This window comes from Salvelinus namaycush, chromosome 35 (assembly GCF_016432855.1).
Source record: "Salvelinus namaycush isolate Seneca chromosome 35, SaNama_1.0, whole genome shotgun sequence".
NCBI classification, from domain to species: domain Eukaryota; kingdom Metazoa; phylum Chordata; class Actinopteri; order Salmoniformes; family Salmonidae; genus Salvelinus; species Salvelinus namaycush.
In genome coordinates this window covers 3,442,191-3,455,452 of record NC_052341.1, presented here as the reverse complement: position 1 = coordinate 3,455,452, position 13,262 = coordinate 3,442,191, and the positions used below count along the sequence as shown (strand labels likewise).

The window sequence follows — 13,262 nt, the reverse complement described above, 5'->3', positions numbered from 1 at the left end:
TTACAACTACAAATGATTATTATTCCAACGCTATACAGCAAACGCTCTGGAAAACAACAGAAACCTGAAAACACCATCCAACCTGGAACTGAGTGAGTAATGTTTAGTCTGAAGTAGAGGTCGACCGATTAAATCGGAATGGCAGATTAATTAGGGCCGATTTCAAGTTTTCATAATAATCGGTAATCGGTGTTTTTGGACACCGATTTGCCGTTTTTTTAGTTTAGTTTTTTTACACCTTTATATAACCAGGCAAGTCAGTTAAGAACACATTCTTATTTTCAATGACGGCCTAGGAACGGTGGGTTAACTGCCTTGTTCAGGGGCAGAACGACAGATTTTTACCTTGTCAGCTCGGGGATTCGTTTTTGCAATCTTCCGGTTACTAGTCCAACGCTCTAACCACCTGCCTTACATTGCACTCCACGAGTAGCCTGCGTGGCAGGCTGACTACCTGTTACGCGAGGGCAGCAAGAAGCCAAGGTAAGTTGCTAGCTAGCAGTAAACTTACGTTATAAAAAACAATCAATCTTAACATAATCACTAGTTAACTACACATGGTTGATGATATGGGGCGGCTTCGAGGGTGGCTGTTGTCGATGTGTTCCTGGTTCGAGCCCAGGTAGGGGCGAGGAGAGGGTCGGAAGCTATACTGTTACACTGGCAATACTAAAGTGCCTATAAGAACATCCAATAGTCAAAGGTATATGAAATACAAATCGTATAGAGAGAAATAGTCCTATAATTCCTATAATAACTACAACCTAAAACTTCTTACCTGGGAATATTGAAGACTCATGTTAAAAGGAACCACCAGCTTATATATGTTGTCATGTTCTGAGCAAGGAACTTAAACGTTAGCTTTTTTACATGGCACATATTGCACTTTTACTTTCTTCTCCAACACTTTGGTTTGCATTATTTAAACCAAATTGAACATGTTTCATTATTTATTTAAGGCTAAATTGATTTTATTGATGTAGTATATTAAGTTAAAATAAGTGTTCATTCAGTATTGTTGTAATTGTCATTATTACAAATAAAAAGAAAGAAAAAAAATTGGCCGATTAATCGGCATCGGATTTTTGGGTCCTCCAATAATCGGTATTGGTATCGGCGTTGAAAAACCATAATCGGTCGACCTCTAGTCTGAAGCTATATTTTATTTCCACAAGCCAAGAAGAAAAATAAATTACATTACTTGATAATGACTGAATGCTAAATTAAGGCTTCCAAACTTGATACAACTTCAATTAGCTCTGACGTGTCAAGTGAGAGCTGTCAAAGCCCGTTAGCCCAACAACGTCAGGAGAGTCGAACAGTCTACTCCAACCAAATGGAGAGGCCTTAGAAGCTGCCTCCCGCTGTTCAGAGGTAATTAAAATACAGTACCCTGTGTATGTAAAGAATGATAAGGCAAGAAAAGATCACAAAATGAAGCTCCTTATGGAAAATCAAGAGACACTTTTTGCTGACTATTATAAAAATGGGAGCATCAGCAACCTCATCTTCCACACAGACCATCCCCTGGCATGGCACAGTGCTATATTAGCACACTGCCCCTCTGTTAAGAGAGGGGGTGTTAACGAGGGGTGGAAACTCAGGATACTAGACAACGAGGACTCTGAGTCAGCTAATATAAATCTCTATAAGTCTGGAACAGTAATGGTACAGGGAAACCCCACACCGTTTCAAATGGACTTTCACCTAATCAAAGAATTATAGTCCAGCAGGAGAAGCTCTCCCTTGAGAAAGATACCCCCACCCCGAGCGGGTCAGACCAGACCTCTTCATTACATAACCCCACAGACGAGCAACCCCAAGCGGAAAGCCAACCTCCCAGCACAGAGTACTACTCCCTCATTGAAATGAAGGATACATTTACCCAGCTGGAGGTAAGACAGGTGGAGCTGGAACAGCAGGTGATTACACTCCAGTCAGCACAGACCCAGACAACAGTCCAGCACAACAACACCCCCTTAACCAGACCCAGAGAGTTGGAGGTGGAGAGAGACATATCTGCACTCTGGACTGTGGTGACACAACTTCAACAATATAAAAATTAAAGAGCAGGAGAAGAACAGAGCACTAGAGGAGAGAGTCAGACTGCTGGAGGAGAGGGCGAGGGGGATGGCGTGTGACAGAGAACAACCCACTATAGAGGTGGCCACCCCCGCAGAGAAGCCAGCTCAAATGGGAAATATATAGAAGAAAAAAAACTTTTTCCCAAACACAGTGTGTCTAAACTCTGGTGTCCAAACACACAGCTCGCCCTAGACCTTCTGTCTGAGGACAAACTAGGTTCACCCAGCCACATAATAATACACCCAGCGCCCCCTAGACCTTCTGTCTGAGGACCAACTAGGTTCACCCAGCCACATAATAATACACCCAGCGCCCTAGACCTTCTGTCTGAGGACCAACTAGGTTCACCCAGCCACATAATAATACACCCAGCGCCCCCTAGACCTTCTGTCTGAGGACAAACTAGGTTCACCCAGCCACATAATAATACACCCAGCGCCCCCTAGACCTTCTGTCTGAGGACCAACTAGGTTCACCCAGCCACATAATAATACACCCAGCGCCCCCTAGACCTTCTGTCTGAGGACCAACTAGGTTCACCCAGCCACATAATAATACACCCAGCGCCCTAGACCTTCTGTCTGAGGACCAACTAGGGTCACCCAGCCACATAATAATACACCCAGCGCCCTAGACCTTCTGTCTGAGGACCAACTAGGTTCACCCAGCCACATAATAATACACACAGGCACAAACGACCTGAGAGCACAGCAGGAAAGGGTGGCCACAGCACTGAAGGGAGTGATTGAAAAAGCTTCTTCTACTTTCCCCAACGCACAAGTGGTTATCTCCACCCTGCTACCACAAAAAAGATTTCCACCCTGCTACCATACAGCAGGTAAACGCAAGTATTTCCTGTGACTGTGCCTCAAAACTAAATGTTTTCCTGGCCCACCACTCCACCGTGGATTTGAACAGCCTTTATGACCAGGTCCACCTATAAAAGGCAGAAGTGCCCACCTTCACCCGGACTCTAAAGGACATCGCTCTCAAACGCAGCCCCAACACTTCACACAGCAGCAACAGTTCAATAGGCACAGACCAGTGAGATACTCTCCAAGACCTGCGGGACCCCCCCCCCCCTACATCCAGACCACAACACCACCAGCCATATCCACACCACCAATCAACACCCCCCCAAGTCAACCATCCCCACACCCCATTTAGGCCCCCTCAGATCTGACGTATGCTCCTCCTGCCCACCCCATGCACCCCACCCCCGCAAAGAGGGCCTCAACATGGAAGTCACACAAACACCCAGGCTGTGAGCAGGCAAACAGGCCCAACCCCCACTCTTACACTAGCCCAAGCCAATGGAATGCACCAGATGCTCAGCAGGCTCTGCTCACACTTACTGGCCTGAGGCCAAACCACAAGGCCAACAACATTGGACACTTTATGGAACACAAAGCCTTCACCATCTCATCTCGAATATCCAAGACCTGAGGTAATCTGCCTTTGGCCTGAAGAGCAGGAACCTGGACTGCATCAAAGGAACATGATATAGAGGAGACGGACCCACTGGTTGCCCTCTAGGTTACAGAGAGCTGGGAGTCCCATCCACCAAGCTACCAGGTGTGAAACAGGGAAGGGACTCAGGGGGTATGCTAATTTGGTATAGAGCTGACCTAACTCTCTCCATTAAATTAATCAAAACAGGAACATTTTACATTTGGCTAGAAATGCAAAAGGAAATGATCTTAACAGAGAAAAAATGTCCTCCTGTGTGCTACCTATATCCCCCCACTAGAATCCCCATACTTTAATGAAGAAAGCTTCTCCATCCTGTAGGGGGAAATCAATCATTTCCAGGCCCAGGGACATGTACTAGTCTGTGGTGACCTAAATGCCAGAACCGGACAAGAACCTGACACCCTCAGCACACAGGGGGACAAACACCTGCCTGGAGATGACAGCATTCCCTCCCCCATATGCCCCCCTAGGCACAACTATGAAAACATAGTATTCAACTATGAAAACATTACCAACAAAAACGGGTCACAACTCCTGCAGCTCTGTCGCACGCTGGGTATGTACATAGTCAATGGTAGGCTTCGAGGGGACTCCTATGGTAGGTACACCTATAGCTCATCTCTTGGCAGTAGTACTGTAGACTACTTTATCACTGACCTCAACCCAGAGCCTCTTAGAGTGTTCACAGTAAGCCCACTGACACCCCTATCAGATCACAGCAAAATCACACTCTACTTGAACAGAGCAATACTCAATCATGAGGCATCAAAGCCAAAGGAACTGAGTAATATTAAGAAATGCTATAGATGGAAGGGAAGTAGTTTGGAAACCTACCAAAAAACAATTAGGCAACAACAAATTCAATCCCTTTTAGACAACTTCCTGGACAAAACGTTCCACTGTAATAGTGAAGGTGTAAACTTGGCAGTAGAAAATCTTAACAGTATATTTGACCTCAGCATCCCTATCAAATCTAAAAATCTCAAATAAAAAAACGAAGAAAATTAACAACAATGACAAAATGGTTTAATGAAGAATGCAAAAATCTAATAAAGAAATTGAGAAACCTGTCCAACCAAAAACAAAGACCCAGAAAAGCTGAGCCTAAACCTTCACTATGGTGAATCACTAAAACAATACAGAAATACACTACAGAAAAAGAAGGAACAGCACGTCAGAAATCAGCTCAATGTAATTGAAGAATCCATAGACTCTGACCACTTCTGGAAAAATTGGAAAACACTAAACAAACAACAACAAGAATTATCTATCCAAAATGGAGATGTATGGGTAAACCACTTCTCCAATCTTTTTGTCTCTATAACAAAAAACAAACAGCAAAAACATATAAAGTCAGCAGAAAAAGAAACGCCCTCAGCAAACTTAACATGTGTAAATATTTATATGAACATAAGATTCAACAACTGAGAAATGAACTGAACAAGTTCCACAGGCATGTGACTAACAGAAATGGAATGTGTCCCTGAACAAAGGGAGGGTAAAAATCAAAAGTAACAGTCAGTATCTGGTGTGGCCACCAGCTGCATTAAGTACTGCAGTGCATCTCCTCCTCATGGACTGTACCAGATTTGCCAGTTCTTGCTGTGAGATGTTACCCCACTCTTCCACCAAGGCACCTGCAAGTTCCCAGACATTTCTGATGGGATTGACCCTAGCCCTCACCCTCCGATCAATCAGGTCCCAGACGTGCTCAATGGGATTGAAATGCGGGCTCTTCGCTGGCCTTGGCAGAACACTGACATTCCTGTCTTGCAGGAAATCACGCACAGAACGAGCAGTATGGCTGGTGGCATTGTCATGCTGGAGGGTCATGTCAGGATGAGCCTGCAGGAAGGGTACCACATGAGGGAGGAGGATGTCTTCCCTGTAACGCACAGCGTTGAGATTGCTTGCAATGACAACAAGCTCAGTCCGATGATGTTGTGACACACAGCCCCAGACCATGACGGACCCTCCACCTCCAAATCGATCCCGCTCCAGAGTACAGACCTCGGCGTAACGCTCATTCCTTCGACGATAAACGCGAATCAGACCATCACCCCTGGTAAGACAAAACCATGACTCGTCAGTGAAGAGCACTTTTTGCCAGTCCTGTCTGGTCCAGCAACGGTGGGTTTGTGCCCATAGGCAACGTTGTTGCCGGTGATGTCTGGTGAGGACCTGCCTTACAACAGGCCTACAAGCCCTCAGTCCAGCCTTTCTCAGCCTATTGCGGACAGTCTGAGCACTGATGGAGGAATTGTGCGTTCCTGGTGTAACTCGGGCAGTTGATGTTGCCATCCTGTACCTGTCCCGCAGATGTGATGTTCGGATATACCAATCCTGTGCAGGTGTTGTTACACCTGGTCTGCCACTGCGAGGACGATCAGCTGTTCGTCCTGTCTCCCTGTAGTGCTGTCTTAGGCGTCTCTCAGTACGGACATTTATGCAATTTCTTTCCCTGGCCACATCTGCAATCCTCATGCCTCCTTGCAGCATGCCTAAGGCATGTTCACGCAGATGAGCAGGGACCCTGGGCATCTTTCTTTTGGTGTTTTCTAGAGTAAGTAGAAAGGCCTCTTTAGTGTCCTAAGTTTTCATAACTGTGACCTTAATTGCCTACCGTCTGTAAGCTGTTAGTGTCTTAACGACCGTTGCACAGGTGCATGTTCATTAATTGTTTATGGTTCATTGAACAAGCATGGGAAAGAGTGTTTAAACCCTTTACAATGAAGATCTGTGAAGTTATTTGGATTTTTACAAATTATCTTTGAAAGACAGGGTCCTGAAAAAGGGATGTTTCTTTTTTTGCTGAGTTTACATGATCAAATACAAATATTAGAATCAACTATTAAAGTCTACCAGAACCCACTGGATTCTCCAATTACCTTGAGTGAACTACAGGACAAAATAAAAACCCTCAAACTCAAAAAGGCCTGTGGTGTTGATGGTTTCCTCAATGAAATGATCAAATGTACAGACAACAAATTCCAATTGGCTATACTAAAACTCTTTAACATCATCCTTAGCTCTGGCATCTTCCCCAATATTTGGAACCAAGTACTGATCACCCCAATCCACAAAAGTGGAGACAAATTTAACCCCAATAACTACCGTGGGATATGCGTCAACAACAACCTTGGGAAAATCCTCTGCATTATCATTAACAGCAGACTCGTACATTTCCTCAGTGAAAACAATGTACTGAGCAAATGTCAAATTGGCTTTTTACCAAATTATTGTATGACAGACCACGTTTTCACCCTGCACACGCTAATTGACAAACAAACAAAACAAAACAAAGGCAAAGTCTTCTCATGCTTTGTTGATTTCAAAAAAGCCTTTGACTCAATTTGGCATGAAGGTCTGCTATACAAATTGATGGAAAGTGGTGTTGGGGGAAAAACATACAACATTTTAAAATGTTGTACAACAACAAGTGTACAGCTAAAATAGGCAAAAAACACACACATTTCTACCCACAGGGCCGTGGGGTGAGACAGGGATGCAGCTTAAGCCCACCCCCTTCAACATAAATATCAACGAATTGGCGAGGGCACTAGAAAAGTCTGCAGCACCCGGCCTCACCCTACTAGAATCTGAAGTCAAATGTCTACTATTTGCTGATGATTTGGTGCTTCTGTCACCAACCAAGGAGGGCCTACAGCAGCACCTAGATCTTCTGCACAGATTCTGCCAGACCTGGGCCCTGACAGTAAATCTCAGTAAGACCAAAATAATGGTGTTCCAAAAAATGTCCAGTCGCCAGGACCACAAATACAAATTCCATCTAGACACCTTTGCCCTAGAGCACACAAAAAACTGTACATACCTTGGCCTAAACATCAGCGCCACAGGTAACTTCCACAAAGCTGTGAATGATCTGAGAGACAAGGAAAGAAGGGCCTCAAAAGGAACATAAAATTCGATATACCAATTAGGATCTGGCTAAAAATACTTGAATTAGTTATAGAACCCATTGCCCTTTACGGTTGTGAGATCTGGGGTCCGCTCACCAACCAAGAATTCACAAAATGGGACAAACACCAAATTGAGACTCTGCATGCAGAATTCTGCAAAAATATCCTCCGTGTACAATGTAGAACACTAAATAATGCATGCAGAGCAGAATTAGGCCAATACCCGCTAATTATCAAAATCCAGAAAAGAGCCTACCAGGTACAAACCTAAATCCGTAACCATGGGCACCCTCTTAGATATCATCCTGACCAACCTGCCCTCTAAATACACCTCTGCTGTCTTCAACCAGGATCTCAGCGATCACAGCCTCATTGCCTGCATGCGTAATAGGTTCGCGGTCAAACGACCACGCCTCATCACTGTCAAACACTCCCTAAAACACTTCAGCGAGCAGGCCCTTCTAATCGACCTGGCCCGGGTATCCTGGAAGGATATTGACCTCATCCCATCAGTAGAGGATGCCTGGCTGCTCTTCAAAAGTGCTTTCCTCTCCATTTTAAATAAGCATGCCCCATTCAAAAAATGTAGAACTTAGAACAGATATAGCCCTTGCTTCACCCCAGACTTGACTGCACTCGACCAGCACAAAAACATCCTGTGGCATTTTGCTTTAGCATCGAATAGCCCCCGCGATATGCAACTTTTCAGGGAAGTCAGGAACCAATATACTCAGCCAGTTAGGAAAGCTAAGGCTAGCTTTTTCAAACAGAAACAGTCCATGGAGAATAAGAGCATCTCCTCCCAGGTGCCCACTGCACTGAGGCTAGGAAACACCGTCACCACTGATAAATCTACGATAGTCGAAAATTTCAATATGCATTTTTTTTACGTTTCCTACTGTGTTATTGACTTGTTTATTGTTTACTCCATCTGTAACTCTGTGTTGTTGTCTGTTCACACTGCTATGCTTTATCTTGGCCAGGTCGCAGTTGTAAATGAGAACTTGTTCTCAACTAGCCTACCTGGTTAAATAAAGGTGAAAAAAAATTATAATAAATAAATAAACAACTGCGACCTGGCCAAGATAAAGCAAAGCAGTGCGACAAAAACGACAACACAGAGTTACACCTAAACAAACGTACAGTCAATAACACAAAAGAAAAGAAGAATAGAAAATTGTGTGTGCGAATGTAGAAGAGTGGGGAGGTAAGCAATAAATAGGCCCTAGACGCGAATAATATTATTAACAATTTAGCATTAACACTGGAGTGATAGATGTGCAGATGATGATGTGCAAGTAGAGATACTGGGGTGCAAAAGAGCAAGAGGGTAAGTAATAATATGGGGATGTGTGTGCTATTTACAGATTGGCTATGTACGGGTTAGCTGCTCTGACAGCTGATGCTTAAAGTTAGAGAGGGAGATATAAGACTCAAGCGTCAGAGATTTTTGCAATTTGTTCCAGTCATTGTCTGCAGAGACCTGGAAGGAAAGGCGGCCAAAAGAGGTGTTGGCTTTGGGGTTGACCAGTGCAATATACCTGCTGGAGCGAGTGTTATGGGTGGGTGTTGCTATGGTGACAAGTGAGCTGAGATAAGGCGGGGCTTTACCTAACATGGACTTATAGATGACCTGGAGCCAGTGGGTCTGGCGACGAATATGTAGCGAGGGCCAGCCGACTAGAGCATACAGGTCGCAGTGGTGGGTGGTATAAGGTGTTTTAGTAACAAAACGGATGGCACTATGATAAACTGCATCTAGTTTGCTGAGTAGAGTATTGGAAGCTATTTTGTAGATGACATCGCCGAAGTCGAGGATCGGTAAGATAGTCAGTTTTACTAGGGTGAGTTTGGCGGCGTGAGTGAAGGAGGCTTTGTTGCGAAATAGAAAGCCGATTCTTGATTTGATTTTGGATTGGAGATGTTTAATATGAGTCTGGAAGGAGAGTTTACAGTCTAGCCAGACACCTAGGTATTTATAGATGTCCACATATTCTAGGTCGGAACCGTCCAGGGTGGTGATGCTAGTCGGGCGGGCGGGTGCAGGCAGCGAATGGTTGAAAAGCATGCATTTGGTTTTACTAGCGTTTAAGAGCAGTTGGAGGCCACGGAAGGAGCGTTGTATGGCATTGAAGCTTGTTTGGAGGTTAGATAGCACAGTGTCCAAGGAAGGGCCAGAAGTATACAGAATGGTGTCGTCTGCGGTCGCAGTTGTAAATGAGAACTTGTTCTCAACTGGCCTACCTGGTTAAATAAAGGTGAAATAAAAAATAAATAAAAATAAAAACATATTTCTCTCAGATTACACATATCCAAAGAATTCGAAAACAAACCAGATTTTGATAAACTCCCATATCTACTGGGTGAAATACCACAGTGTGCCATCACAGCAGTAAGATTTGTGAACCAGTGAAGAACAAACACCATTGTAAATACAACCCATATTTATGCTTATTTATTTTCCCTTTTGTACTTTAACCATTTGTACATTGTTACAACACTGTATATATACATAATATGACATTTGTAATGTCTTTATTCTTTTGGAACTTCTGTGAGTGTAATGTTTACGGTTTATTTTTATTGTTTATTTCACTTTTGTATATTATCTATTTCACTTGCTTTGGCAATGTTAACATATGTTTCCCATACCAATAAAGCCCCTTGAATTTAATTGAGAGAGACAGAAAGAGAGATAGAGACTGAGAAAAAGACAGACAGAAGGAGAGAGAGAGAGAGACAACCTCAGACAAAACTAAGGAGCCAAACATGACACACTGTGTATAAAACACCGTTACCTGTTGGCATCCTTAAGAGAGGCGGGTCGCAGCACTCCATGTGAAACCCCCGATCACAGGAGTCACAGAACAGCATCTCGTCCTGCAATGAGACAGGAGGCATGTGTGGGGCTGTATGGTGGCTTCCCTGTAGTTGCATAGATGTTACACCTTCTGTCATTTCACTCTAAAGGAGGTACACGTCCGTTTAGATTAATATGGATGAGAAGGTGATTTATGTTTTGAATGAAGAAAGGGTGGTGCGTCTTCAATGTACAACATGTTGCCCGGGAAAAGGCTGATCTATGTTTTTGAAAACATCTGTAATGATATTGTTTGTGTCCCAAACACCACACTATTACCCATATAGTGCACTACCTTTGACCTTCGTGGTACATTATATAGTGACTAGGGTGCTATTTGGGACCAGCCAATATCATTAAGAGGACATGTACTACCCATAATGCCTTGAGACGTTAGACTCACTATGTCTCTATGAAGGTAGTATCAATCTATATCACGGATTAAAATGGTTTGTAAACAGCAATTAGAACAACATCACATCGTTATAATACTTACAGCGTTTTTGCCCTGTATTTGACAGGAGCTACATGTTTTACATTCTATACATTGCCATCGCAATCTCTTGACGTTAGTGGTCAGCTCTGGGGAAAACTTCAGACAAGACGGGTGCCCTGTAGAGGTAATTAAAGAGGAGCATGTTAGTGTTCTTGTACATTTCAACCAGATTTTTGTTCACGTCCAAAACAGCACCATATTCCCTATGTAATGCACTACTTTTGACCAGGGCCGAGAGAGACCTACACTGCCTTCAGAGAGCATACACACCCCTGGACCCCCCCCCATGTTGTTGTGTTAAAGTGGGATTCAAATGGATTTAATTGTAATTTTTGTCAACCATCTACACAAAATATTCTGTAATGTCAAACTGAAATATATATATACTTTTTAATATATATAAATAAAAATAAAACACCAATATATTTTAATTACATACGTATTCAACCTCCTGAGTCAATACATGTTGGAATCACCTTTGGCAGCAATTACAGCTGAGAGTCTTTTGGGGTAAGCGCTTTGCAAACCTTGAAAGTACAATTTTTGCCCATTATATATTTTTTTATTCTTCAAGCTCTGTCAAGTTGGTTGTTGATCATTGCTAGACAGACATTTTCAAGTCTTGCCATAGATTTTCAAGCCAATTTAAGTCAAAACTGTTACTAGGCCACTCAGGAGTGAGTTGGAAAGGATGCCTGTATCTTTGTAGTGACTGGGTGTATTGATACACCATCCACAGTGTAATTAATAACTTCACCTTGCTCAAAGGGATATTTAATATCTGCTTTTTTTTATACCAATCTACAAATAGGTGCCCTTCTTTGCGAGATATTGGAAAACCTCCCTGGTCTTTGTGGTTGAATCTGTTAGACATCAACTGCTCTTAACCTTACAGATAATTGTACGAGTGGGGTACAGAGGTAGGGTAGTCATTAAACAAATCATGTTAAACACCCTTATTCTACAAAGAGTTAGTCCATGCAACTTATTATCCAACTTGTTAAGCACATTTTTACACAATGTATTTAGGCTTGCCGTACTTATTGACTCATGATATTTCAGCTTTTCATTTTTTTATTAATTTGTAAAATGTTCTGAAAACATAATTCCATTTTGACATTACGGGGTATTGTGAGTAGATCAGTGACACAAAATCTTACATTTTATCCATTTTAAATTCAGTCTGTAACAAAAAAAAATGTGGAAAAAGTAAAGAGCTGTGAATGCTGAAGCCTGAATGGGGAAGAGGGTGCTACTTGACACATATTGTTTAGCATCAGTTTCACAGAGCAGTAGACTCGACCTTCCCATCATGTTCACACAAGGAGGTTAAAAGTGAAACTGACAGTGTTTTAAACTACTTCGCAGATATGAAAAACAGACGCTCATAATATCAGTAAAAAATATCAAATTCAGTTTATGCTACAAAACCAACTTTATATATAGTTTTAAAAATAGGTTCTATCTGACAAAGAAATAACAATACGTAGAGTAAGGTAGTTGCTGTGGAATTGTTAGGTTAGATTACTTGTTAGATATTACTGAAATGGTCGGAACTAGAAGCACAAGCATTTCGCTACACTCGCATTAACATCTGCTAACCATGTGTATGTGACAAATAACATTTGATTTGATTTGTTGTCAGAATAGATGGAAGCAGTTCATCAATGCATGATTAATATAATTCACCAATACAGTCCTTGGTAGTCCAAAAGATATTGCTATCAGGTTGTAAATCACAGCCGGTATATTGTTTGCTGCCTCCATTCGAGATGCACTGTTTCAGTTTCAACGACTCAATATTGTGGACAAAAACAGAAGAAAGTAAGGCTGGGAATGTGAAATACAAAATCAAACTAGCGAGGGCATCAGAAGCCATGTCATTTTAGGTCTGCTGAGCACAAACTTGAAAACAGTGAAAATTCTGTGCAACTTCCAGCGGGCGTTTACTGTGAACACTGAGGCTGAACCCACTTTAAGTCACAGTTTTAGACAGGGATCAAGTTGGCTACTGTGGCTATTTGATCATAATTTAGGCCTACCATCAAAAATAATGGAGAAATAGCTGTTCTATCATTCAGCCTACAGTTGCAGCCAATGTGTGGTGTTCAATGTAGGTCTACATTCCATGAGACGCTACAAAAAAACATGTAGGTCCTAACATTAACCTGTTTATCCTTCAGACAAGGAAGTGACTGAAAATGTGTTTGATGAAAGAAACCACTTTACAAAATAAAAAGCATTATTATTCCCATACCACTATTACAGAGAATCAGACAAGTTATGCTACCCTCTGCCTATTGGCTACTCAGCTTATTCAAGCCTGTTTCAATATACAACACTAAGACAACAAAAAAATCTATTTACCCTACTCGCTTTTCAAATATGTATTTGTATTTATTATGGATCCCAGCAGCTACTCTTCCTG

General features: G+C 42.5%; 1 protein-coding gene across 1 annotated transcript in view; it reads right to left on the bottom strand.

Moving 5' to 3' along the window:
• Positions 1–13,262, bottom strand: part of LOC120029452 (histone acetyltransferase KAT6B-like) — an 83,945-nt gene that overhangs the window by 43,916 nt on the left and 26,767 nt on the right. Inside the window, exons 4-5 of the mRNA XM_038974659.1 lie at positions 10,835–10,950; positions 10,277–10,358 (exon numbers count right to left, since the gene is read on the bottom strand). Of these exons, the coding sequence (XP_038830587.1) occupies positions 10,277–10,358; positions 10,835–10,950 (198 nt within the window). The remainder of the gene's footprint in view (positions 1–10,276; positions 10,359–10,834; positions 10,951–13,262) is intronic.